Here is a 24,532-nt window from a genome sequence, read left to right as displayed (position 1 = left end):
ATAATTATAGGGCAGAATGAAAAAAAGGAAAATGACATCACAGTTGGCCCAGTGCTTACACTGGGTCTAATTCTCCTCTCATGATGGTCTGTAGTAGCATAACTCTTACTTGCTGTACCAAAAGACTCTTAAGATTTAGCTGTGTAAAGGCAGACAGCCTCACAGTCCTTCCTGCTGACTATGTTATGCTCTTCCAGCCATTTTAGTGTTAACTTTACAAGGTGCATATTGGTCCTTACATGTAATAACCATGTGATCACAGAATATACACATTTGTCAAAACAATTGTGTGTCCAAATGATGAGCAAAATGAATGTGAAGCATCTGTGCTGCTTTCAAAAATCAGACCCCAACTTCTTCAGAATAATCTGTGGTCATGTGAAAATGAGTAAGAGAATTACAAAAGAGCAACACTGTATTTCCATTACTGAATGCCATATTTTTTATGTGAGTAGCTAAGTAGTGGCTTCAAAGAGAAGAAAAGTATTTCAGCCACACACTTGAGTCTACAAGAAGTTTTTGTAAATCAAATTGAAATCCCTGTAACTACCAAAAGCTCCAATATTCAATCCATTTTCACTTCTAACTACTTGGCTTATGGTGGGACTAGCTTGGAAAAAAATTTCCTTGTGTCTCCCTGCCTCTCACTGAGGAATAACTAAGGAGCTTGGAGAAGAAGCATTTATGCTGTGTTTACACTTAACCACCATATCTCAAGCTCTGAAAATGGCATTTCTACAAAACACATCTTTTTTTTCCACAGAATAATTTTTTCTTCCATTTCTTATCCCCATTACACTAAATAAAACCACCTCAGAGACCCATGTCTAAGCCAGTGTCGAGACCAGTGCATGCCAGGAATCAGACAAATACATACTGGCAGTGTATCTGACCCAAAAGTTCCTGAGATTCAGAACCGAGGCACAGTCACAGCTCACATCATGGAGAAGAGATCACATTCAGTACAGGTGCAAATGAGACCAGGGCTTGACTCATTGAACCAATTTCTGGCCTCCCATTTATGCAGATGTCTGAATGGGGCTGGTTTTGGAAGACATCTGGGTAGTTTGAAATAGGAGAAAAGCAGACAGAACATGGATCTTGCAAGGAAGTTATTTAAAGCTGAGTGCATATAGTGAGGGTTCTACAGTCATGCACCAGTATAAGAGAGTTATTTCATTATGCGTAAAGTAGTGGCACAGGATATAGCAATGTGTTGAAACATTATTTTCCAATAAATTCCCCCAGAGAGCATAAGAAAGTTAGGAATTTGGTCTGAAACATACATTAAATAATAGAAAATAAGTGGCATTAATGACTCATAAAGGTAAAAAAAAAAGGCAATGACAAAGATAGTAATAATAATAGCAATAGCTACAACAACACAATAGGGCAGACTATTTGAGGATAATTTCACTTCACTGCCATAGGGTACCAAGCCTTGTTTGAAGTTGAAAGCCTTTCTGTGGCATGCTTATTCCCACGGGGTTAATCTTCCTCTGTATTGAAGCATGGGGCAGAGGAAGGGTAAGGAGAGAGTTCGTATTTAAGCTGGTCACAGGACTGTCTGGAAGGCGCAGTGTTCCAATTAGTGAAGTCTCAGACACTAACAAAGTCTCCTCAGGGACTTCTGCTGAACACACACTGACAACCTGCAAGCCTGACCATCAGTCTCTAGGTTGCTTCCTGACCCCCTAAATAGCTGATGGCTTGATTGCAGCCTACTGTTTATTCCCACCAGCAGGTATTCCCCTATGCCAACCTTAAAGCAAAGCTGGAAGCTACTGATACTCACATTCTGTACTCACTGCTATGTCTTAGCCCACCTGGAATAATTTCCGTCACTGGTAGATCAGAAATACAGGAACTAAAGGCTTAACAATTAAGCTCCACTTGGAGTAACCTAACTACTTTTGTGTCTGGTTTTCATTCAAAGGGGGAATAGACTAACAGCTTTGATGGACTTTTTGCTATTACCTTCAAAAAGTAATCCCTCCTACCCTCTTTTCCAAAGACCCTGACTAAGGTTGCTTAAGCCAGTTGTTAAATACTGAGTAGGACAGAGCAAAGTTCTGCTCAGTCACTTTTTGGTTGCTGTCTGGGGATGTGATTTTCACTATTTTAATTCAAGGCACAATACCTTCATTCACCAAACAGGACAGACAGTGTTTGGTGAATGGGCAGTTCTATTCAACATTTCTTTTTTACTTTCCTCAGTCAGTGTGTGTCTTTAAGCAACATCTCTTGAGTACCACACTAGCCTTATTCTAAATACAAAGTAATTAATAGCCTCATGAGCTTTCTTTTGGGCTCACTGTCTTTGTCTCTTGCCAAAAGTTGTATGAGATGGTTCTCCTTTGAGGGACTAAGGGGTAAAACTGTCAGAGGTTGCACTAATACTATTTTGGCCCACATGCCAATGTTTAAGTTGTAAAAATTGCAAACTCCAAAAGTGAGGGTTTAGAATGGAAAGTACTAGATATGTTTAGATGACTTATAGTGTCCATGAACACTAAACATGTCCTGTTCAGTGAATGAAGTAGTGTCAATGTAGTAATGAAATTCACATAGGGAAAAAACCACACAGATGTTTGAACAAATGTCCTCTGTGTTCTATTCATTAATGTATTATTTATCTCCCAGTCTGTAGAGGCTGATATTTCTTTCTCAAACAAAAAAAGCCAAAACTGACAAAAGAAACAGTATTTCACTGGAAAAAAGGAAAAAAAAAAAGAGGAAATTTCATGTCAGAATACCCAAGTAGCTCTTAAATAAACTTACAAATGAGGCTCTCCCCAGTCATTTTCTTCAGATATCAGCTAATGTATCCAGGCACCTAGGTCTGGAATGATGCATTGTTTTGAGAAGCAGGTCATGTTTAATAACACCTTGCCAGAAATACTCTATGACTGGGTCAGCTCCCATTTGAATATCTAAACCAGTGGCTAGGTTTTCCAGAAGAGTCATGGAAAATTGAATCTTAAACTGTTCTGATAATATGACCTTAAATACCACTAAAAGGACACACTGCATCACTTTTTGTAAATCTAAGTCTTTTTTGGAGGAAGCCAAAATGGAAACAGAACACCTCAATATAGGTGAATGGAAATATTTGAAGGCAGAGAAAGGCAGAGGGAACAGGGCAGAATTTGATTCCAACTCTTTATGTCTGTGTTTCCTACAAAAGCAATTTAGTAACTACTGTGCATTTCAGGAAAGTCACATTTTTCCTAAGGAGTGCAAATGAGAATCTGCTTGTCACACACATGCAAAGGGAACCTGTATCATCCTCTTGGCCAGCACAGCTATGGTCCCAGCACTGTTGGATGATGCTTTTTGCCTGTTGTTTCAAGTCTCAACATAAGATTAATAGCTGGAGAGGGAGAACAAGGCCTACAGCCTGGAGAAATTTCAAAGAAAACTGCAAATGTTGGTAACAACATGATGTTATACTGGCTATATAAACATAACTATATTAGGCACTTACGCCAAAGTGGGGAAAAAACAAAAAAGAGAGGATAAAAAGGTTCAAGTCTATAAAAGAGAGAAAGAGGAAGGGAAAGAGACACAGAGAGACTGTCACCTCCAGCTAATCCAGCTGTGACCACTATTTTTTATCATTCCACCTGAGAGGAACATACCAGTCAGAAATTGTTTTAATTTAAAACTTTCAAAACCAAATACATTTAAAATTACATAATTTCCATAAAACTTCAACTTCTGCTGTGGGAGGCTGATAAAAATAACAAGTGTCTTGCCCCTTTCTCCCTAAATGCATGTACAGTTGTCACCAGAAACCTGCATCCATGCCAAAATTTATGGGAAATGGAGAATTTTAAGCAAGCTGGGCCAGTATTGCAGAAGTGAAGGGTTTAGGATGTGACCTTAAAAAGAGGAAATCCCCAAAATGGGACTGGTGCCTCTGCAGTTATCTCTAAGCCTTTGTGCAGTCTCCTCTCATGCCCCCTTTTTAGTTTTTAATTAACTGGTTTTGCATAAAAGCTCTGATGCTGAAAGTGATGACTATTTTTAAAAATTCCTCTGTAGCTGCTTCCTGCCCCTGTGGCTGGCTGCTGCTGGACAAGCGCTCCTCCTTCCCCTGCTCTATCTCAATCAAGAGCTGTGAGAAGATCAGAAAATGGCATTTTCTACATGAGAGATCCAGATCTTTCAAGTAAAAATCTTGAGCCTAATTCATCCAAACCACTAGGTTTGTAAGAATGAGCTGGGAAGTCCTTTTCTCACCCCTCCTTGGCCTCCAGCCTCCCCAAGTGTTTCCTGCCACCTTGGGAACTACCCTCTGTCCTAACGCCTGGCACCCTTCTGATTATTTTTTTTTAACTGATGCTGTCTCATCACTTGCCCCAACTGACATTTTGGAGAGTACAGAGGTGCAGATCCTCAGCTGGTCATCAGGTGAGCTATAGATCAAGGGCTAAACACGGATTTCCCCAGCCACCCTAGAGGGCTGAACACTGGAAGTCATTGCTGCCTGATGCCTGATGGAGAATTCAAATTGATGGACACAGAGTTACTCTTTAATAATGAGATTTTTTCTTTATTAAGGTTTGGGTTGGGTTGTTTTTTACAGTTAAATCTGCTAGTTCAAAATGTACAGAGTTCTGGGTGTGTTAAATCAATAATTTCTTGGGATGGGCTATACTGTACAGGGACATCCAACAACATGTTGGAGCTAGAGGAAGAACATCTGAACTTGGGCCCAAGCTGCCAGGTCTTGACCTGATGCCTTGACTGCCTGAAGTGTCCTGTTCCCTTGAGTCCACCTTGTGTCACTCTAAACCAAATGGGGTGTGGAGAGAAGCTGGAACTTGTATATTTACGTTCCGTAGAGTAGGACTTGATATCCAAACGTGGTACCTATTCTGTCAAATGAATAAATTTTAGATTATATGTCACTGAGAGGTGTGGGTCCATTTGAGTGCCTACCCCAGTTTCTCCATAACAATATCCAATGTTTAAATAGCAAGAAAAGTTGCCTTGCATGTAGGCAGGCTACAAAACAGTGCATAAAATTAGAACTGACTTCCTAGTGACATAGTTTTCTTTAGAAATGACATGCTGAGAAAAAAATGAGGCAGTAATGGGCAGGTTTTTCTGCAAGACTGTTATAGAGATGAAAAATATCCCTGCTAAAATAAAGTCTTTTAAAAATTTGGCCACAAGAAGTTTTTTCAAAATGCACTTTTCACATATTCAGCAGCTTTGCTATAAAAGTCTATCCCTGAAAGGAAATATCCACCTCCGCACTTCTTAAAATATCATCTCAGGTTTTTGATCATCTAAATGTTAATTAGGATGCTGGAAAGCCATGGTAAATAAACTAACAGCTATTATTGAAAGAAAAAGTCCCAGTGCTCTAAACACGCTAAATCATGTCTAACGTTCTTTGCTCTGAACTAACTGACACTGATATATCAACATCTACTTTTCTAGATAATTTTCAAAATTGATGAGCCTGTGCTTATAGGTCTTTGCACTGGGCTGCTTTGCTGAGAAGGAAAATAGTTCAGGGAAGATAGGCATAGACTTGCCTATGGGAGGTGTTGGTGCCAGAGCTGAACAGGACAAGGGAACATGGAGAAATTAGGTTTTATGCATTATCTCAAATGAGGACAAGCAGAGATGAATGCCTGATCTTGGTCTCTGCAGTATTAGTAAACATAGCATCTTAAGTAACTCTTCTTGAGATGAATGAAGATGATGAAAGTCAGATTTCAAACAAGATCTCGGTTTTGACAGGCTCAGGTTATCTGCACCTGTGTTCTTACATGTGTTGAAATGAAAAGTTGCCCAGTTGCAGCCTTTTTTTTCCTGTGTTTTGAAATGCTTTGAAAAAGCAGTTGAAATTAGTAGGGCTGCTCACATGTGCCAAAGCATTTATCTTCCAAAGGCCTTGCACCAATTCAGAGGAGTTGGAAAACAGAAACCAGAAATCCGAACAAAAACTATGATGTGAAATGAAGACCAGGACTTTGAGCTTGCTGAAAATGTGGGAAAAGAATTACAGAACAAAAGAACAGTCTGTCCTCAGCAAAGGGATTTAACGTCCTCTCTGCTCTGCTAATGGATTTTCAACATAGCCTGTTGCTTATGTGGCTCCATTGTCATCAGTGGGCTTGAAATGAGAGACTGCTATTTGCCAGAAGATCAGGAAAATCAATTAGAACTATAAAATGTTTAGTTAAAAAGCCCCAAAAGCCCCATGGTATATATATAGACAGTTGTTCACTGGCCTTCTGTTGTTTCAGACTTACTGAGGGTTTTGGCTCTTTCCTCCTGCAGTAAAACCACTCCCTCACCAGCGCAGCCTCCCAGTGTTGTTGCAGGTCTGTGTTAGCACAAACTGACTGGCAGTGCCTGCGGTAATGGGGCAAAATACTGAAGGGTGACTTACCAGGACCACTCTTCCTCCCTCTTTTTTTCCATTTTACAGTAACTAGTGATGGACATGGGAAGTGGAACAACAGAAGATAACCACATGTGGCTAAAATCTAGTGCTTGGTCAGGATTTGGCCACATGGACATATTTCTGTTCCAAACCCATTTCTTCCCTTGGATCACACATAGCTAAGGAGGACCTCATCAGAAGCTACAGGTGTAATCAACAGCATGATTTGCTTGGACTAGAGGGAGCTCACCATAAGTAACTGGGTAGTTATACCAGTTTGGTGGGATCAGTTTTCAGGGAAGTTGTTTCTACAGTTAGCCACAGTGTGCTTCTACCTTTCATAATTTTACAACCACATTTTATAGCAAAATGTGTTTCAGTTTCTTTTCCATGTGGGAAATATGGAATCACAGAATAACAGAATCAATTAGTTTGGGAAAGACCTCTGAGATCATCAAGTCCAACCTATGACCTAACACCACCCCATCAACCAGACCATGACACTGGGTGCCACATCCAGGCTTTCCTTAAACACTTCCAGGGACAGTGGCTCCACCACTTCCCTGGGCAGCCCCTTCCAATATCTAATCATGTTTTCTGTGAATTCTTCCCAATTTCCAACCAATGGAAAAACATTCAAGTGAAACCTTTCACACCAAGTGCCAGTTGGGGTGGGGTGGGGGGAGGGTGGGTGTGGGTGGTGGGGGGGGGTGTGTGTGTGTGGAGGAAATGAATATTTTTTTTCCAGAAATAGTTACCGATTTCAGTGAAATCACACAGGTTGGGCAGTAAAAACACTTCATTAACTACTGTCATCTTCCCAAAGAGGCAGTCTCAGCCTTCACTGTTATGGTCTGAAAGAATTCATTACTTGACACATAGCAGTACTGGCCTAAAGCACACTGTCATAGGTTAGCAAGCATAGTCCCGGAAGGGACGTCCTTGCTAAGGGGTGCTTACAGTTTCCTCTGGGAACTGATAGAACCTATCAGCTGGCCAGTTTGAATACGGACAATTCTCTAAGCCACTTAAAGTTGTGACCGCCTCTGTGATCCACATTTAAGAATAGGCAAACTCCCCCTCCAAGCTCTCTCTCGTTTCCGGCGCTGGGACAGGTGGCTGCGGGCCCCGAGTGGGGGCCAGCGGGCCCGGCCAGGCCCTGCTTGGGCCAGGCCGGGCTGGGCCACGGCCATCCTGAAGCCATGGACCTGTTCCAGCCATGGAACCCCCCCCACTGCCTTGCCGTGGGCAGCCGGAGCGGCTCGGCTCTCCCCCCTCTCCACTGCGATAAGAAAAATTCAACATTCCAGCTTCAAAGCTGCAAGGCCGAGGTGAGATTAACCCTTTTATTGCTGTGAAGAGCTGAAAACCTGAAGGAAGAGAGAGAGGAGATGCTTAAAGCTGAAATTCTGTTGTGAAGCTATGATATATCAGAGTATCCTGTTGTAATTTCATGAAGATCTGGGGGGTGGAGTGTTCAACTCGTAAGCAAAAGCACCTGCACTGAGATAGGCAGATGCTGACGCAGCTGTAATTTCATGAGAAGTTTGGACAGGGAGAGATGAACCAGATGAGGACTTTTGCTCCAAACGGGAAAGGAGAAAACCTCAGTCCCTAGAGATGCTCCCAGAGATAGTCCTAAAGATGAAGATGATGAAGACCCTTTGCTCCCAGGGAAGGAGAAGGGCCTCTGTTTTTGTTTCTGAATGGCTCAACCTTAAAATTGTACCCCAAAAAACTTCAAGAGTGGACCCTTGAAAGCAGTTGCGGGAAAAGCTGCAAGTCCGGTAAAGGGACTCACACGCAGGCAGAGAGACTCCTCTTCCTAAATGGACTGAACAATATTTGGAAGTGGGCGGCTGTCTCGTTGTGATACTGTTTTCATAGCATGAGCAAGAAGAGACTTCTCTTTCTAAATGGACTGAACAAGGTTATTATGGAAGTGGTAAACAGACTGAACATCTTAAGGGTTGTCTTTTCACATTGTCAGTGGGAGAAGGGAGGAAGGTGGGGGGAGGAGGAGAGTTCTGAAGGTGGTATAACTTTTTTTTCTTCTTTTAGGTCTGTTAATAAACTGCTTTATATTCTTTCAAGTTTGGTGCCTGTTTTGCATTTCTCCTAATTCTTATCTCACAGCAGATAAACAGTAATGAGTATTTTGGACCAAACCACTACACACACCTACAGGTACACTTCCATGTGGCATCAATTACTAATTAAGTGAGTAAGAAAAACTTCTGTCAAATGATTGTACAGAAGTTTATGTAGCTCAGCAAAGCAAAAAGAACATTACCTACCCAGGGGTCAATCTGGGGTGTGAAAAAACCAGGGACATTAAGCTGGAGCTTCACTCTATGTCTAAGTATTTATATCATTAAATCAAAACCACCAAAAATCTTCTTTTTAGGATTTTGTCTATCAACAGAAATAATTCAGTGCATTACCTATAAGCTGTCCAAGGCTAGACAGTATTTGCATTACCTGAATTCACCCTGGATTCCCATAGGAACAAGCCAAACCAACACAAGCCATACATTTTCTCATCTACAAATGTGTTTTGCACCAGCATGGATACATGGTTTGTTGTCCAAAAACCTTAATTAACATCAACCACAATTGTGCTACCACTATCAGGGGTAAGGAAACCCATAGGAGTAGCAAAAGACTCGGCAGCTGTATCAGTCTGTTGCACAGTTGTGCAGCATACAAAGCTATAACGTATACCAAAAGTCCAGCAAAAAGCAGATCAGTGTGCCAGAAGGTACTGGCACACAGCTAAATGTCAATACAGATACTAAGATTTAGGAGCTGTCATAAGTAAAGAACTGCTGAAATTGTGAACAGGAGCAGGCAGCAGGTAACTGCTGTGTAAGTGTGTGGGTGAATGTATGAAACGGAACCCCTGAAACTGAACCCCTGAACTCTCAGGCAGAAGGCTGCTACTTGCAAGCTGCAACCACTCTTGGCTGCTGGAAATGTTGATGATACGTAGGCTAAAAAAAGCGGTGTATCCCAAATCCTCCAGTTAATAAAGAGACAGGAGACCAGAGCACTAGTTAAAAGGCTGATCATGTGCTGTTCTTATGCCCATATATTATTTAGACTGGAGGAACTGGGAACGTGGTTTCCAGAAAGAAGATTTGCTCCCAGGAGATGAATTCCTGAAAGGAAGAAGTGGTCTCAGAAAGCAGAAGGAGGCCGAAGAAGAAGGTGAAGATCCTGGCCTTGGGAGGCATCTGGGAAATGCAGGAAGATCCTGAAGATGATGGACATCAATGTTGTACATCAGTGATGGACATCAATGCCAGGGGATGCCGAGGGACTGTGTCTGAGATGGGCAACTGCAAGCAGCATCACAGCAGGAACAAACGTGACTTTCTGTCCAATGCCACTAGTAGTGACGCCCCCTGCAGGGAAGGGGAAACTTAGGGAATGAAAGGGTGGTGGGGAGGGAGCGAGTTAGTGTGAGAAAAAATAAATAGGGTAAAGTCTGTAATGTCATTGTTTCTTCAATAAAACCTGGTACCCAGATGCTCCCCACGTTGGAATTTATTACAGTGTAATAAACACTGCAAGACAGACAACATCTCACCTTGCTGCTGTAAACAGACGTGCAGATAAACACAGATCACTCCCTGCATATTATAAAGGAAACTACAATGAAATCATAATTTTCTACTGCATGTCATTTTTAACAGACCATGTCTTCAGAATTAGAAGTCAGGCCATGTGTTTGCAGCATCCTTCAGTGTACAAGATAAACTTATGTTGAAGAGGAAAACAGCTCTGGGTTGTGTATACCTGGAAAACTAAAATTTTGGCAGTTCAGAGAAGAGCATTGGTGAAGTTGCAGTTACTTGCATTCCTATTACCAAAGCAGCAAAACATGCGATGCTCCATGTGAGCCACAAGGATCACTGCTCTCTGAGACATCCTTCTATATTAAGGACAGCAACAAGCAAATGTGGGTAGGCATTTTACTCTACATGATGGCAGTGCTCTACTTCCTGCAAAAGCATTTCTGTTGAGCGCCTCATTTTAAGACTTCTGCAACTCATAGTAAGGTAAAGCTTCTAATAATTTTGCTTCTAGATAATGCTTTTGTTGGCTATTCAGCATTATAATTACCCACATAACAGTGACACTCTGATAGACAAGGACTCTAAAGAGAAAAATAATGTTCTTACAAGAAGGTCAGCTCTAAAGAAGATGCACTTAATTTCCTTATCTGTAAACACCTGATGTCCCATGTGAGCTCTGGAAAAGTACATAGCAGGACATTAAAACCCCACTTGCATTCTGCTTCATTACTTGGCCTTTAAAAAACCTTGAGCTTTCCATTATGTTATTCACTAGAGTTGATACCAAGAGCAATGGTACCAGGAGCCTGCTCACTACTGAGTAGGGTGTTTGGTGGTTTTTTAATGTACTTTTTGGTTAAAAACCACCATGGCTAACATCACATTTAAATACTAATTGTAGATGTTCTAGAAATGTTTATTGTTTTCCACCTAATTAAACAGCAAATGTTGGTCAACATTTTTTAAAGTCTCTTTTGACTAAGGATTAACTGCAGTTTCATATTAATAGCAATTTCCCCCAAATTAAAGTGAGCTTGAAAATTATCTAGTAACAAATGTGAAACATGTTTGATGCTGTTCAAGGACAAATTAGAATTTAAAATATATTTCCACCCTCTTTTCTCAGCTAAGCAGTTCTTGATTATCCAATTTACTGATAACATTTTTGCCTCATCTCAGAGGAGGAAGCCCTCCCAGAGGATAAAGAAACTAAATATTTGCTTTTCAATATTTGCTTTAAAGTGTGTTTAACTCTTTGTTAACAAAGCAAAATAATAATTTAATGCAGGGATAATGTGTAGCCCCCTGTAGCTTCTCTACAAATGTGGGGCTGTGCGAATTGGATACTTTTTGTCATGTTTATCAAAAATAGGAGTAGAAGTAGATGGAGTACACCTGTACTGCGCATACCATATGTGTTTCTGCATCTTTATATCTGTTTATTACCATTTTATTTATTTTAACAGACAAACTATCCACTGTTTGGAAATTTTGGAGAGTCCAGATGACCATGTTTTTGTTTGCCCTAAACCTTAATACAGCAGGTCAGAGATTACTTAAGCAATTCTCACTCATATTGACTCTGAAAAGAGTAAGAAGAAGATTTACGTGCCCAGAGCTATGCATTGTCATATACTGAAATGAAGTCTCCTAAATACAGGAGTAAATTTAGTGGAGGGAATGAGGAGGTAGAGACAGGAATTGTGGATCATTTAGTAATATATGGGATGGCACCTGGTACCAGTTATTGAAAAGGTTATACAATGGCGCTTTTTCAATGAATCAGGCTGACTGGGATTGGAAGTGACATCTGGAGATCATCTAGTGCAATTCCCTGCTGAATCAGGTTCTACTAGAGCAGGTTGCACAGGATAATGGCCAGATGAGTGCCTGTTGCCCCTTGTCCTCTCCCTGGGCACCACTGAGCCTGGCTTCATCCTCTTGAACACTCCCTTTCAGGTACGTATAGACATTGATGAGATCCCCTCTTAGCTGCCTTTACTCCTGGCTGAACAGACACATCTCCCTTAGCCTGTCCTCTAAGGGAGGTGCTCCAGGTCCCCAGTCATCTTTGTAGCCCTCCAGCAGACCTGCTCTAGGAGCTCCATGTAGCTCTTGCCCAAGGAGCCCAGAACTGGACACAGCATACGTGGCCTCACCAGGCCTGAGTGGAGGGGCAGGATCACCTCTCTTGCACTGTTGGCAATGCTCTTCCTAATGCACCCCAGGATGCCATTGGCCTTCCGGGCCACAAGGGCACTGCTGGCTCGTGGACAGCTTGTTTTCCGCTGGGACCCACAAATCGTTCTCGGCAGAACTGCTTTCCAGCAGGTCAGCTCCCAGCCTGTGCTGGTGTCTGGGATTATTCCTCCGCAGGTGCAGGACCCTGCATTTGCCTTTGCTCAATTTCTGGAGCTTCCCCTCCGTACAACTCTCCAGGTTGTCCAGGTCTCACTAGGTGGCAGCACAGGACTCTGGGGTATTGGCCACTCCTCGTGGTTTTGTAATGCCAGTGAACTTGCTGAGGATGTATCAGCCTCTTCATCCAGGTCATTGATGAATAAGTTGCACAAGACCGGACCTGGTACCAACCCCTGGGGAACACCACTAGCAGTGAGTGTCCATCTAGACTCTCTGTCTCTGCCATTCAACCAGTTCTCAATCCACATAAATGTCCACTCATCTAACACTTCCTCAGTTTGCCTATGAGGATGTTAGGGGAGACAATGTCAAAAGTCTTGCTGAAGTCAAGGTAGTCAACATCCACCACTCTCCCCTCATCTACCCAGCCAGTCATGCCATCACAGAAGGCAGTCAGATTGGTCAGGCATAATTTCATGGATTTTCCTCACAATCAAAACAAAAGGAGTCTGCTTTTGAAAGCCTCTTTCCATGGGAAAAGTCTTAATAACAAACACCATTCACACAGAAATTGATATAGTAGTAGCAGTAGTTTGTCATCCGGAAAGTAGATGTGGGAAGGCTCGGCTGTGACTACACAAGTCCTGCTCCAGGAGTATGTCCTCCTCACTGGAAGTTCTTTACCCTTCCCTGCAACTCCCATACTGATGAAGCTCTTCCCTCAAGATCATCTGTGTTGGGAGACGCTAGAGAGACTGGGAAGAGTGGAGGGCAGGACTGAATAAATAACATTATTTTTTCCTTCATCCTGCAAGATAAATAAAAATGCCCTTTTTTGGTTTTGGTTTTTCCAAGATCTCTGTCCAAGGAATCTTCCAAACCACCATAGCCTTGGGAAAGCAGTCAGTTAGAGTCACGCTTCCAAGAGTACTTCTACTTTGTCTAGCTGCCAAGAAGTGGTGATCCATCTGTGACTGTTTACTGCACCTTTGTCTACCTGGATAATGCTGCATATAGGCAGCATAGCAGGTTTGGACCAAACCAGAATGCCTACTTAATGAAGTGAGGCAGCAAGCTTAAAAAAATTCAAGCGTATTTTTTAGGAGTGAGCTGATCAGACTGGAGGCAGAAAGCACTGTGTCATAGTTCCTGTGAAATTTTTCTATATTTAATAAACATCCACATAAATTACAGTTATATAAACACTTCCTCTAACCATGGAGTTTTTCCAGTACTTATTAGTCGCAGTTACTGATAGTCTAAGAGAAGAAATTCAAATGCAGGATCTAATACAAAAGGGGAACCATGGCTTCAATCCAGACCTCTTTCTTTCCTTTATTCCTGCATTTGAAAACCTTGCCAATTTATCAGCTTTGAGCCTAACTTTCTGGAGGATGTTTCAATACAGCTTTGGGGATAAAAGTGGTTGAAAGTTCTAGCAGCCACAACTGCACAGAGAAATAAAGAAATACAGGCGGCTTTTAAAAGATGAAGTGAGAAAGAATTATTCATGGTACTTTTTTGGCTGTCTGAAACTCCAGAATGACTGGCTAAACCGGAACAGACGGTGATAGGAGTGAGTCAATACTGAAGGGATAACAAAATTTCACTGCTTAAGCACTATTGATTAATAGACTGAAAGGAAATTATGCTACAGCTATATTTTGGTTTTATCTTTTTTACTAGCTTATTTGTTTTCCACAGGTTTCTCTAAGTGGAATTTGGTTAGTTCCCTGAGAAGGCAGGTACTGAGTTATTTACCTCCAGAGCTGCAAAGGTCCAGAGAATCTGCATCCAAACCAGAAACCTGGTTGCCCTGAGAACATCTATACATGCATATATCTCAGGTACCTAAGCCAGGGGGGGCATGATCCAGAAGGACCTGGTTTTGACTATTACTGGGCATTGCAGACCACAGTTTTTTCTGGTCTTTCTGCAAGTTTGTTCCAGGCAAACATGCTCTGACAGGTATGCCAAAACACCAGGTGTCTGGTTAAAATTCTGTACCATAGTTAAGGTTAAGAATGGAGTGAAACAGCTAAGTACACTTTAGAAACACAAAGAAACATGTGATGTTATAAATGAGCATCTATTTCTTTAAAACACAGCTTTAAAAGATTGACTTTAAAGCAATATATTCTTAAAAGCAAGGCGCCTTACTTTTTTGCTGCATTACTTATATTTGACCAAGATGGGAATATATTAATTACATGTAATATTCTTGGAATATGTGAAAAATAACATTTTTTCCATGTGAATCAGCACAGGAAATGATCTGGAAATGAGTAAAACGTTGAGAAGTCTACAGATGGAGGTTTTTCTTAAAAAATACACAATGTTTTTCAACTATAGAGTACTGACATCATGTTTTCTTCAACAGTGAAGTGTCACAGAGATGATTGATGACACACCAGAGACTGAAGAAGAGCAAGAACTTGCTTCTGATCAGCATAGTTTAAGACTGTAATCTGATGCAACATTAATTTAACAGTATCTATTTTTGCTGGTGCCAGGCAATTTTCCTCCCCTAACTTGCCATTGCCAAAGCTTACCACATTCTTGCTAAACACAGAAAGTGGTAGATAACATGAAGCAAACTCAGAGGTATTCTGACTTGGTTTTCTTTTCACTGTGATGTGAAATAAAAACCCCATAAATCCAGTGCCTCCTAAATGATGATCTAGTAATGCATTCCACAAGACACTTTGATTATCAAAATTTTCCCTTGCTGGGGTTAGATATTAAAATAATAATAAATACTACTACTAAACCCAGTAAATTAATGGTTTTCTAAGAGACATACTGTGAGAGGATGTTCAAGGGTGGATATGTTTAGGAAAATATGTAGCCCTCCATGGAGCTGAAACCTCAGTCCTAAACTAACTGATGCTAGGCACTCACGGCAGCAAAACAGTGAGTGGGAGAGAGGAGTACAGAGTCTGCTCCAACACACTATTGATTTGGTCTGAAATTATGTGAATTATTACTGTTGAATTCATTATTAGAACTGATGATTTTATTGGAGTATTAGATGCTGTAAAATGGATTCTGCATGCACTCTTCAAAGCTCCCTCAAATGGGAAATTTCCTCCATTATTTAATTTGTCAGAAAATTACTGCTTCTGTATCAAATTTTTCTTCTGTTTACTGAGGTGGAACTTGAGTTCCAGTCTAGTACAGTTAGTAGGAACACTCTGACTCCTGCCTCTGAAGTGAGGTATGAAGCACACTATTAATACTCTTTTTTCTTTTTTGAAATCAAATCAATAAACAGATTTTCTTGTGAATATGTTGCATTGCACTCTGGGATGCATGAAAAACATTTGAAAGAGTAAATTTACTGATATATATATATATATATATATATATATACTGATTATACTGCATCCCAAAGGCAATATTTGGCTCACAGTGTCCAGGAATCAAAGACGGTGCACGTATTTTTTTGTAGTAAGATAATGTTTCAAATTCTTTCATTTGGCTGGGAAAAGAGCAGCATAGGGAACCTGCTGCCTGTGCTCCAAGTGTCCTGTTCACTCTGAAGCTACAGAGAGATTCTGTCGCACGAGTGAGACTGAAGCAGTTGGTGCACATTCATGCTGTGCACTGTTCATTACACTGCCGCGTACCAAACAGAGCTGCTTAGTTCATAGATCAGAGAGCCATTTAAGGTGAACCTGGAAACATTCTTGGTGGCAAAACTGAAACCATCTAAAGTCAAGACACAATTTTCCTGGACTCTTTCCTCCAGTCTTCAAAACATGTATCTGTCTTTGCCTTTATTCTCATCAATGAGGAATTTAAAGTCATAGACTCATTGTTCTTAAATGTCACTGTCTGTGAAAAATAAAAATGGAGAGAACAAATAGGCTCCATGTTTCAAGCATAAATTCAGAGTCCCTGAACAGAAGTGAGGCTTTTTCAGTCTGTCTTTGGGAGCAGGCTTGACAGGGTTTCCTGAAAGCTGCCTGTTTCGTTTCACTATTCCTATAACCACAGTTGCACAACTTATATGGATTAATTGAACAGCAAACAGTAATATCTAAATCTACCATGCTGCTTAAAATACAATACAGCAAAACTACACATGGCTGCAGTAAGGATCAAAGAGAGAAGATTGCAGGAATAGAGAAGACATTTGTCTATGAAAATCAGGGCATCTATACTCTAAGGCATTACAAGGTAAAACTCTCAACATCTTCTCTGCCTTACCTCCAAGCAAAGATGAGCTGGAGGAGGTCAGAGCAATTCACCTGACTCAGACTGCTACCAGACAAAATAGGTCACATTAGTTTCTGCAGCAATTATAAAAGGCCTCTTTAGCTATCGAAGTGGCTGAGATACAGAAGAGAAAAGCAAAGCCCTCAGCAGAGAGAACAGAAAAAATTTCAGAAAGCATGGGGGGTTTAAAGCTGATGTTTTGAAGCTTAGGGCTGTGCTTCAGGACTTTCCTATTCCAGGCGGACACAGATTGCCCAGCAAAGGAGAAGGGCATGGGTGTTTATGAACTGGATTTACTCTCTGCAAAGTTTTCTGCCAGCAATAATCCGTCATGAGCAGCAGTATTTTGAAACAGTACTGCTGAGTCATGCAGATTTGTGATGATATTAATCTCTATACAACTTCACAAGAAGCTGCCAGAAATTCAAAGAACTTATATTTGCAGGATATATTTGTGAAAATAAGCTTTGATAGAACATCCATCCACATTACTGAAGGAGACAAATTCTGGGCCTTTTTCCATATATAAACTAACTGCTCTCCCAGACTTCCTGTCAATCTCTGGACTGTGAACTTCCCTGATACTGATACTTTACTGCTTCTGTCTTTCATTTATTTTACCACTTCAAGTAGAAAAAAACCTTAAAAGACTGGAAAATTACATGAAAAATTTGGGATTAAAATTCCTCAGTTTCCTTGGATTCAGTACAGCTGTGGTGCAGTGAGAATATAAGTTAATTTATGGAAGCAAGATTGTCTTGCATGAGATGTAATGTTCTGTAGACAGCTGCCTTTTCCAAAGAACACAAATTCCTCACCCATGTGGGGAACACTGAGCACCCTCATCTGAAAAATCTTGAGCAGTCCGTTCAGCATCTTTCAAGAACTTACCATATTGTTACCTAAAAGGCAATGACTTCCATGCTAAGGGACATAAGTTTCTTACAGTAAGCTGTAGAAATTACTGGCAATATTTTATACCCAAAGACCTGTACTACTTCTACATGAAGCTAAATCAGTGTTTAACTCCTCGTCCTGCCTAAAAGCTTGGAAATCGTGTCACTGACTTTCACATTGGTAAACTGCCATTGAATTTATTCCTGCTCTACTGTGCTGGGACAAATAGATGGTAAGTAAGTAAGCAAGAAGACCAAATCACGTGCACAGCACTATCCATGAGGATGTGAGTTTCTAGGATCAGATTTCTGAATAGCAACTCCTGCAGCTTCCCACTGTGGTGGCCATGCACGTTCTACACCTCCAGGCGCTTGCACTTCTCTCTTGACATCTCCTTGCACAGCCCCATAGGTTATCTGCATGAAGGCTGGCTTTTTAGATCTTCACACTGCACTGAAAATTACCTTACAAGAGGGGCTCAGCATGAAGTTTTTTTCTGCACACTAGAGACAATAACAAAATTAGCTCCTCTGTGTCTGTCACTCAGTCCCTGGCAGGAACTTACATACTCATGGACAGTTTCAGTGAGCAGAGAGGCCTGTCTTTCAAGGGTATAAAGTTAATATGAGGTTTTGTGCAGAGCAGGCATCAGGTAGAAGAATCCCAAGAAAGTCTGCAGTGTAAATTCAGCTGTTACATTTGGGTTTTGACCCGGTGTCCCAAAATATTCCCCCTAGACAGCCAACGCGTGCGCACACACACACACTCTCAGATAAGAGCCTACCACCCCAAAGATGCTACTTCTTGTCCCTTAGGTCATATGTGGGACAGCTTAGGAAGGTAGGCATGGTCACCACAGTGAAAGGGAATTGGGGGCCATGTGGGCTATGAGGGCAGACACGAGGAGCAAGAGAGTTTAAATTACTGGTGTGGAAAAGAGTGAGGATAGTGGACATATTTGTAATATGGATTTCTGCTGCTTCTAGTGTAGCATAAAACAGAACTTGTGCTTGGTGCTCAGTATAACCTGAATGACAGAGGAGTTTGATTCCAGCTGAATCCCTCACCTGTAATTTGTGATAACAATATGTGTCTACAAGGCAAGACATCTGTCAACCAATATAGAACTTGTGCTAGCCTGTGGCAGATATGATGTAAGTCCAGAACTTCTCTGCACGAATATTCTCAAGTAGACATCTGGGCTCACAGAAGTTAGAGAAAGGTCACCCTGCAAGTTCTAGCATGGACACACAATGAGATTTAAAAAAAAAGGTTTCTTACCAACAATCATATGATTGCAGATATCACAGAAGGTTGGTTTTTTGAAGATGTGCTCCTGGAAGATGTGAGTCTTGTTTTCTGGCAGCTGCTGGACTCTGGTGGGTGAAGACACATGGGTCTCTGAGTTGGGGAGCTGCCCAGTGCTTGTGCTCACCTCAGGCATCAAGTCTACTTGCAATTTCACATCACTATTAGTCCTCTGGAAGAAATTGTCCGCACTTTTACTCCGCAAGCCTTTAGTCTTGAAGGAGAGGGATCGTTTCAGTTTCTGCAGCTGCAGCAAATAAAACAGTTATAATCACAATTTTTTTCTACTTTAAAAGCAATGCAAGGTTGCTGGTTTTAGGGTGTGTTGTTGCCAAGTGAACCTGGGAGCTACCATCAGGCCTTGAACCACCTGAACAATAAAATTTAGAATTTAAATTCTAATTTAATAAAGTTTAGAATTTAACCAGCAATTTCCGAGCAAAAAAAGACATCCCAATCAGAAAACAACCTACCCTACATATATTTTCTGATGGACAATAAACTTGATAGCACTAATGAATGCTTCTTTTGGTCTCTATTTGCAGGTATGAAGCAAAGAAGCATTGCTGAAAGTTGTATGCATTGGAGAATATATCCTTTGTATTCAAGCATATGGGAACTTAGAGTATTATTCACCCTCTAACAGTACTTAAGCAGTCTGTAAAACCATTACAGGAACAGCTGTTATACGGTGGTACACGCCAACTGAATTCAGTAAATATATTTGATATACTTAATTTTTTTGAATTTGGCAGAAACAAAGATTATATGCATTTGATTAGCTTTGACTAAGAAATTCTACTTTCATTTATTTTTTTTAAAGGAAAGAAGTCTTAACAGCAGTAAGAGTGTAATTAGCTGGCCAACTGATAGCTAATGCATTAATTAATACTAGTTAACACACATTCACATATGTTCTTGTTTATTGTATTGTGTGTTGATTGTCAGATGATCAAGCACCACAATAAAGCATTACTAACTTAGAGTTGTTAGCTCGAACTCTTTATCTGTAAACTCTCTTGTGCCATATTAGCCATCCTCTCATCCATCCTCCTCCCCAGTTTGGTATAAGGCTGCAAAGGGCACTGGATGAGGCAAAGAAAGGATTAGGAAATTAGCCACACAAATCAGTGGGTTTGTCAGCTCCGACATCCCACAGGGAGAGGCCAGGTAAAAGGAAAGCCAGCTCTGAGTCTGCTTCTTCTGAGTCTGCTATTTCCCTCTCTGAAGTGCAATAATTCTGTATCACCTTTCACTCAGCATTATTCAAACCACTGCAAAATGATTTCAATCACCACTGCTATTCTCTGGGTGACTGTGATGTGACAACTGAAATTTTCCATGCCTCTCAGGCTGTCTGTGGTAACCAGCAGGAATGGTTTATATTAGAAACTGTTTATGTTAGAAGCAATGATTATTTGGAATCATAATTCACACTAATATAAAGGGAAGGAGTTCACATGCTTTCCCAAAAAAGCATAGAACTGGTAAGTCACACTGACTTAGTGGCCTCAGAGCACTTGCTCTCCCTAGATTCTGTTCCTGATCCATCTGTTTTCTTTATGATGTGGCTGACAGCATGCTGTTGGAGAGGAGAGTCAAGACACTCTGGGGGGAAGCCGCTCTTCCACCTTCAGAAACAAGTAGCTTGTTCCTGGAGAGGGAGACAACAGCTCTCTACCCAATGTTTCACAATAAAATCCCAGAGTCAAATAAATGGGCAAGGAGCTGCCATTGCCTCCAGTTAACAATGTTTGGGTTTGCTACATGGAAGTAAACTGCATTCTACTTCCTGAGTTGTTCCTCCACAGTGACTTTGGGAGTAGGGAGGCATCAGAGCCTGGAGCCCATCCTACATGCACCTACCTCACCCACAACTCACTCTGGATTCAGGGGAGGAGCCCTGGATCCAAATGAAGGAAATACCTATTTGCAGGAAACTCTCAGTCTCTAGGGCAATGCGAAAATAAGAGCAATTAAGTAATTAAATGCTAGCTATGAGGTAAGTGCAGTTTATGGTTTCTGATGCTCTTTTGATCTGGAGTCTGAGACATGGACTGATTGAGCCCAAAACTCACTGTAAAATGCACCATCAGAATGTGAGACCTTCCCTCTTCCTCTTGAATGTTAAGTTACAGGCTCTTGAAATCACTGAGGTTATTCAGTTCTGAGATTACTTCATCTCCCCAGTGACAGCCAGGACACAACAATAATTCACCCCCTTGCTCCTGAAATGTTTCTCACTGAAGTCAGACCTAATTAGTGTAGCAAAACACAGAAAATTACAACACCACGAGGTGACTGAAATGGCATCCATTATTGATTTGCCATCCATTTCTACAGTCCCACATGAAGCTATTTAAATTTCAAAATGCTGCTCCTGCCAGAGAAGGAAACCTAAGCTGTGCAATATTTGTTTTATCATGAAACAACAGTCCTGCTAGTTTGGACCATGTATATAGTACATTTTAAGAAGCTTTGCATTTACTGTCCTTATCCCATTCTCCTGTGCACAGCTATTTACCAGTTGAGGAATCTACTAGCAGCCTTTCCTCCCCCAAGCAGAAAAGTCAAGTTTTCCAAGGAAGAACAGTCCAGAATTCAGGCCATACATGCCCAAACATGAACTCTACGCATAAACTCTACGGTGAGCATGAAACTGTGCATATTCTGTACATTCCCTCACAGAATGTACATAGGACACATATCCAAGGATGAGTTGAGAAAGTTACCTTCACAGATTTGGCAGGCATCTCTGCACAAGCTGATAGCCCTCTGAAATTCTTTGAGAACCATCCTGTTTTCATGCAGTTCAATAATTCCCAGACAAGATGGGCATCCTTGTCTTTAGCCAAACACAGATTTCATGCCCATTTGCATTCAGACTGGAAGACACCTACATGTTTGGCTTGCATTGCATACCTAGAACACCAGTGGAAGTCTGGGACTATTACATCCCAAATAGGTTATTTGTGTACAGAAGTGACTCTGAGAAAATGAAGAATATTGGCAATATTTAGCATTTTGCACTGCTAATTACACACTCTCACTGTTAAAAATACCTCTCAGATCAGCATGTTTTGTGCCCTTCATGCGTAAGAGAGAGTATACAGGGCCATAGAAGATTGGCATCAGGTTTTAAAATCGGATCCAACTTTCCTTTCTCATATTAGGCTCATGAAAGAATTTGAAATAGGGTAATGGTATGTGATTGTTTACTTAGGAAAAGTTGGCCCAAGCAAGCGCAAGGGCTGGTTGTTATACATATTGTATAAACAATAAAACCATAAAAGCTTAAGTAATTATTAGGCTACAGCTGAGCAAGCATCACTTCCCTTACTTAAATAGTACCATCTCCTCATTTTGAAATTTGGTGTGGATTATCCCCATTCTTTTATTGCAAGATTTCAAATGTATGTAATAGGCATGTAATATAAATGTCTGATTTTGGTCTGCTGTAAACTGAGTTAATGCACTTGTGATGCCACAACTCCTAATAGAGTGTTCACCTGAGGTGGAAATCAAATCTTTCAATAGAGAGGAATGTATGCAAATTTTATTACTTATACTTTATTTCTGCAGAGTGAATGATTTCAAAGTTAAACCTTATGAAGAAACACTACAAAACTTTGGAAAAAAACCCTGCAGCTAAGGTTGTCCTACATTCAATACTTCAACTCTTCAGTGAAAAATCACGTATTGAGACTGAAACAACCCCTAAGCCAAGCACAAAAAGGCTTTAAGAAACATATTTGAAATAAATCTCTTAAGACTTTCACATTTTCTCCACTGTAAGCAAGGCTGCAATTTAGCTTTCACTTAAATAAAAATAACATTCGCAGAAGCACAGGAGGTTTTCTAGACTTGTGGTAGCATCAGGAGTCTTCACAGTGTTGACACTTCAGAAACATGAATCCTTGATATTAAAGCCAGGATGTTCCTGTGGTTTGAAATTAGAGTAAGGGGAAAATCTTTTTTTCTAGTTAAAGGCTTTTTATCAGTCACACAGACTCTCAGTGACTGCACATACTAACCCCACAGGCAAGGTAGAGATAAGTGCAATAGCTCAATCTCAGAGCTTGATTAACCTTTTTTCCTGTATCTTGCAGCACAATCTCAATTTTCCTCCAAGTCACTGAATGTTCAAGCTACAAGGGATCTGGAAGCTCTGTTATCAGCACTCCTCCATTCCTAATTCCCCTGTACTACAACTCTTTAGCTGCTATAAGCAGAAAACAGGAGGCAGCAAAAGAACAGTTATTCAAATTCATTCTGCTTTTTCTGTGAGTGGCAATTGCACCTGCCCTCACCAGGACTTTATTTGATAAGCACCCAATGCTTTTCTACAATTTCTGTTTAAGAACTTCCCATGAAAATCAGAAAGATGTAAGTGATTTGAGCTGTTTTATAATCCCTAGCTTTGCAATTACAAAGACATGTGTCCTAGTTGCGGAGTACTGTATTCAGGCTCCTAAGTGCTCCCTGGTATCCAGGAACAATTTTCCCCTTGATTCTCCAGCTTGTCTACATTGGCAGTCAGCAGGGCTCAGTAGAAGCGGATGGGAAGAATGAAGCAGGGGCTGCTGAGCCCCCAGAATGCACACATCAGGTAATTTCCCAACACGCTTGGTCTTGGTGCTTTCTCAGACACTATTAACCATCCCTGACAGCAGCAGAGGCTTCTGTGCACTGTGGGGCCGATGAGGAGATTGGTTCTGTACCTTCCCACTCTTAACTATTTTCCAGGAGAAATGAACAAGTGAGACACACTTCTCAACCCTAATTCACTGACCGACCATATAACCAAGCCCTCATTTTCAGGCATCAGTTGTTTGCTATATTGTTACTGTGCTAGCAATAAACAAAAAAAATATTGCTTGCTGTTCTCTATCCCTTTTTTTGCACTGGTGTTAACGATATTATTAGATCTACTACAAGTAATACAGGGTATTAACAGAGTTGGAATGAGCCATCAAGCCAGTTTGAATCCCGCAAGCCTTATAAAATGTAGCTATTTTGTTTAGTATGCAGAGTAAAACTGCTCTGTCAACAGATTTCACTCTGCTGTGAGATAAACATCCACCTTCTGTAAGGAGCCACTTCTTTTTCCTTGCAGTTTCTTATAGCAAATTTCCAAATTATTTGACTCTAACATTTCTGTAAAAGAAGGACTTCAACACACCTGGCTCAGATGATGTGTAGATTGGCTAGAGAAAATGTCAGGTACAGGGGATATTACCAAAAGGGACTCAGACCAAAAGCATTTCAAATAAGGGAGAGAACAAAGCCTTGATGAATGGCATCTCCTCTACTGAGTACAGTCCATTTTCTGGGTCAAAGAACATTCAATTTGTATTAGCAACTCTCAGAACGTACTTCAGTTGTTTACTAGCATTGTTGAAGGACTGGATGTTACCAGGGTGTAAGATACCCTGGCGGCCTTTCTGGGCTCCAGCTAGCTGTGCTGGTCCAGAGCCAACAGGGAACCAGCTCAAATAGGAGTGCTTACTTTTTGTGAGCGTGAAGGCTAATGATTTTCTTCTTAAAACTGAGAGATACAAAAGCAAGTGAATTTTGAGGACAGACAAGAGTGGGTTTTTTACTCATTTTGAGTTGAAAATGGTCTGCCTTGGCATTTTAATGAGCAAAAATAAGATTATAACATGCCTAAAGGCAGTATGCAATTTCATAAACAATATATGTGTTTGCCTGTTGATGAGAGGAGTACCATGTCTTATAACAAGATAAAAGGATC

General features: G+C 40.9%; 1 protein-coding gene across 1 annotated transcript in view; it reads right to left on the bottom strand.

Annotated features, from left to right (window-relative positions):
* Positions 1-24,532, bottom strand: part of STAC (SH3 and cysteine rich domain) — a 72,738-nt gene that overhangs the window by 30,058 nt on the left and 18,148 nt on the right. The window contains exon 2 of the mRNA XM_032104737.1: positions 18,751-19,024. Coding sequence (XP_031960628.1) covers positions 18,751-19,024 — 274 coding nt within the window. The remainder of the gene's footprint in view (positions 1-18,750; positions 19,025-24,532) is intronic.

The sequence above is a fragment of the Corvus moneduloides genome, chromosome 1 (assembly GCF_009650955.1).
Source record: "Corvus moneduloides isolate bCorMon1 chromosome 1, bCorMon1.pri, whole genome shotgun sequence".
NCBI lineage: Eukaryota > Metazoa > Chordata > Aves > Passeriformes > Corvidae > Corvus > Corvus moneduloides.
Note: the sequence above shows the minus strand (reverse complement) of the source record. Positions and strands in the feature narration are given on the sequence as shown.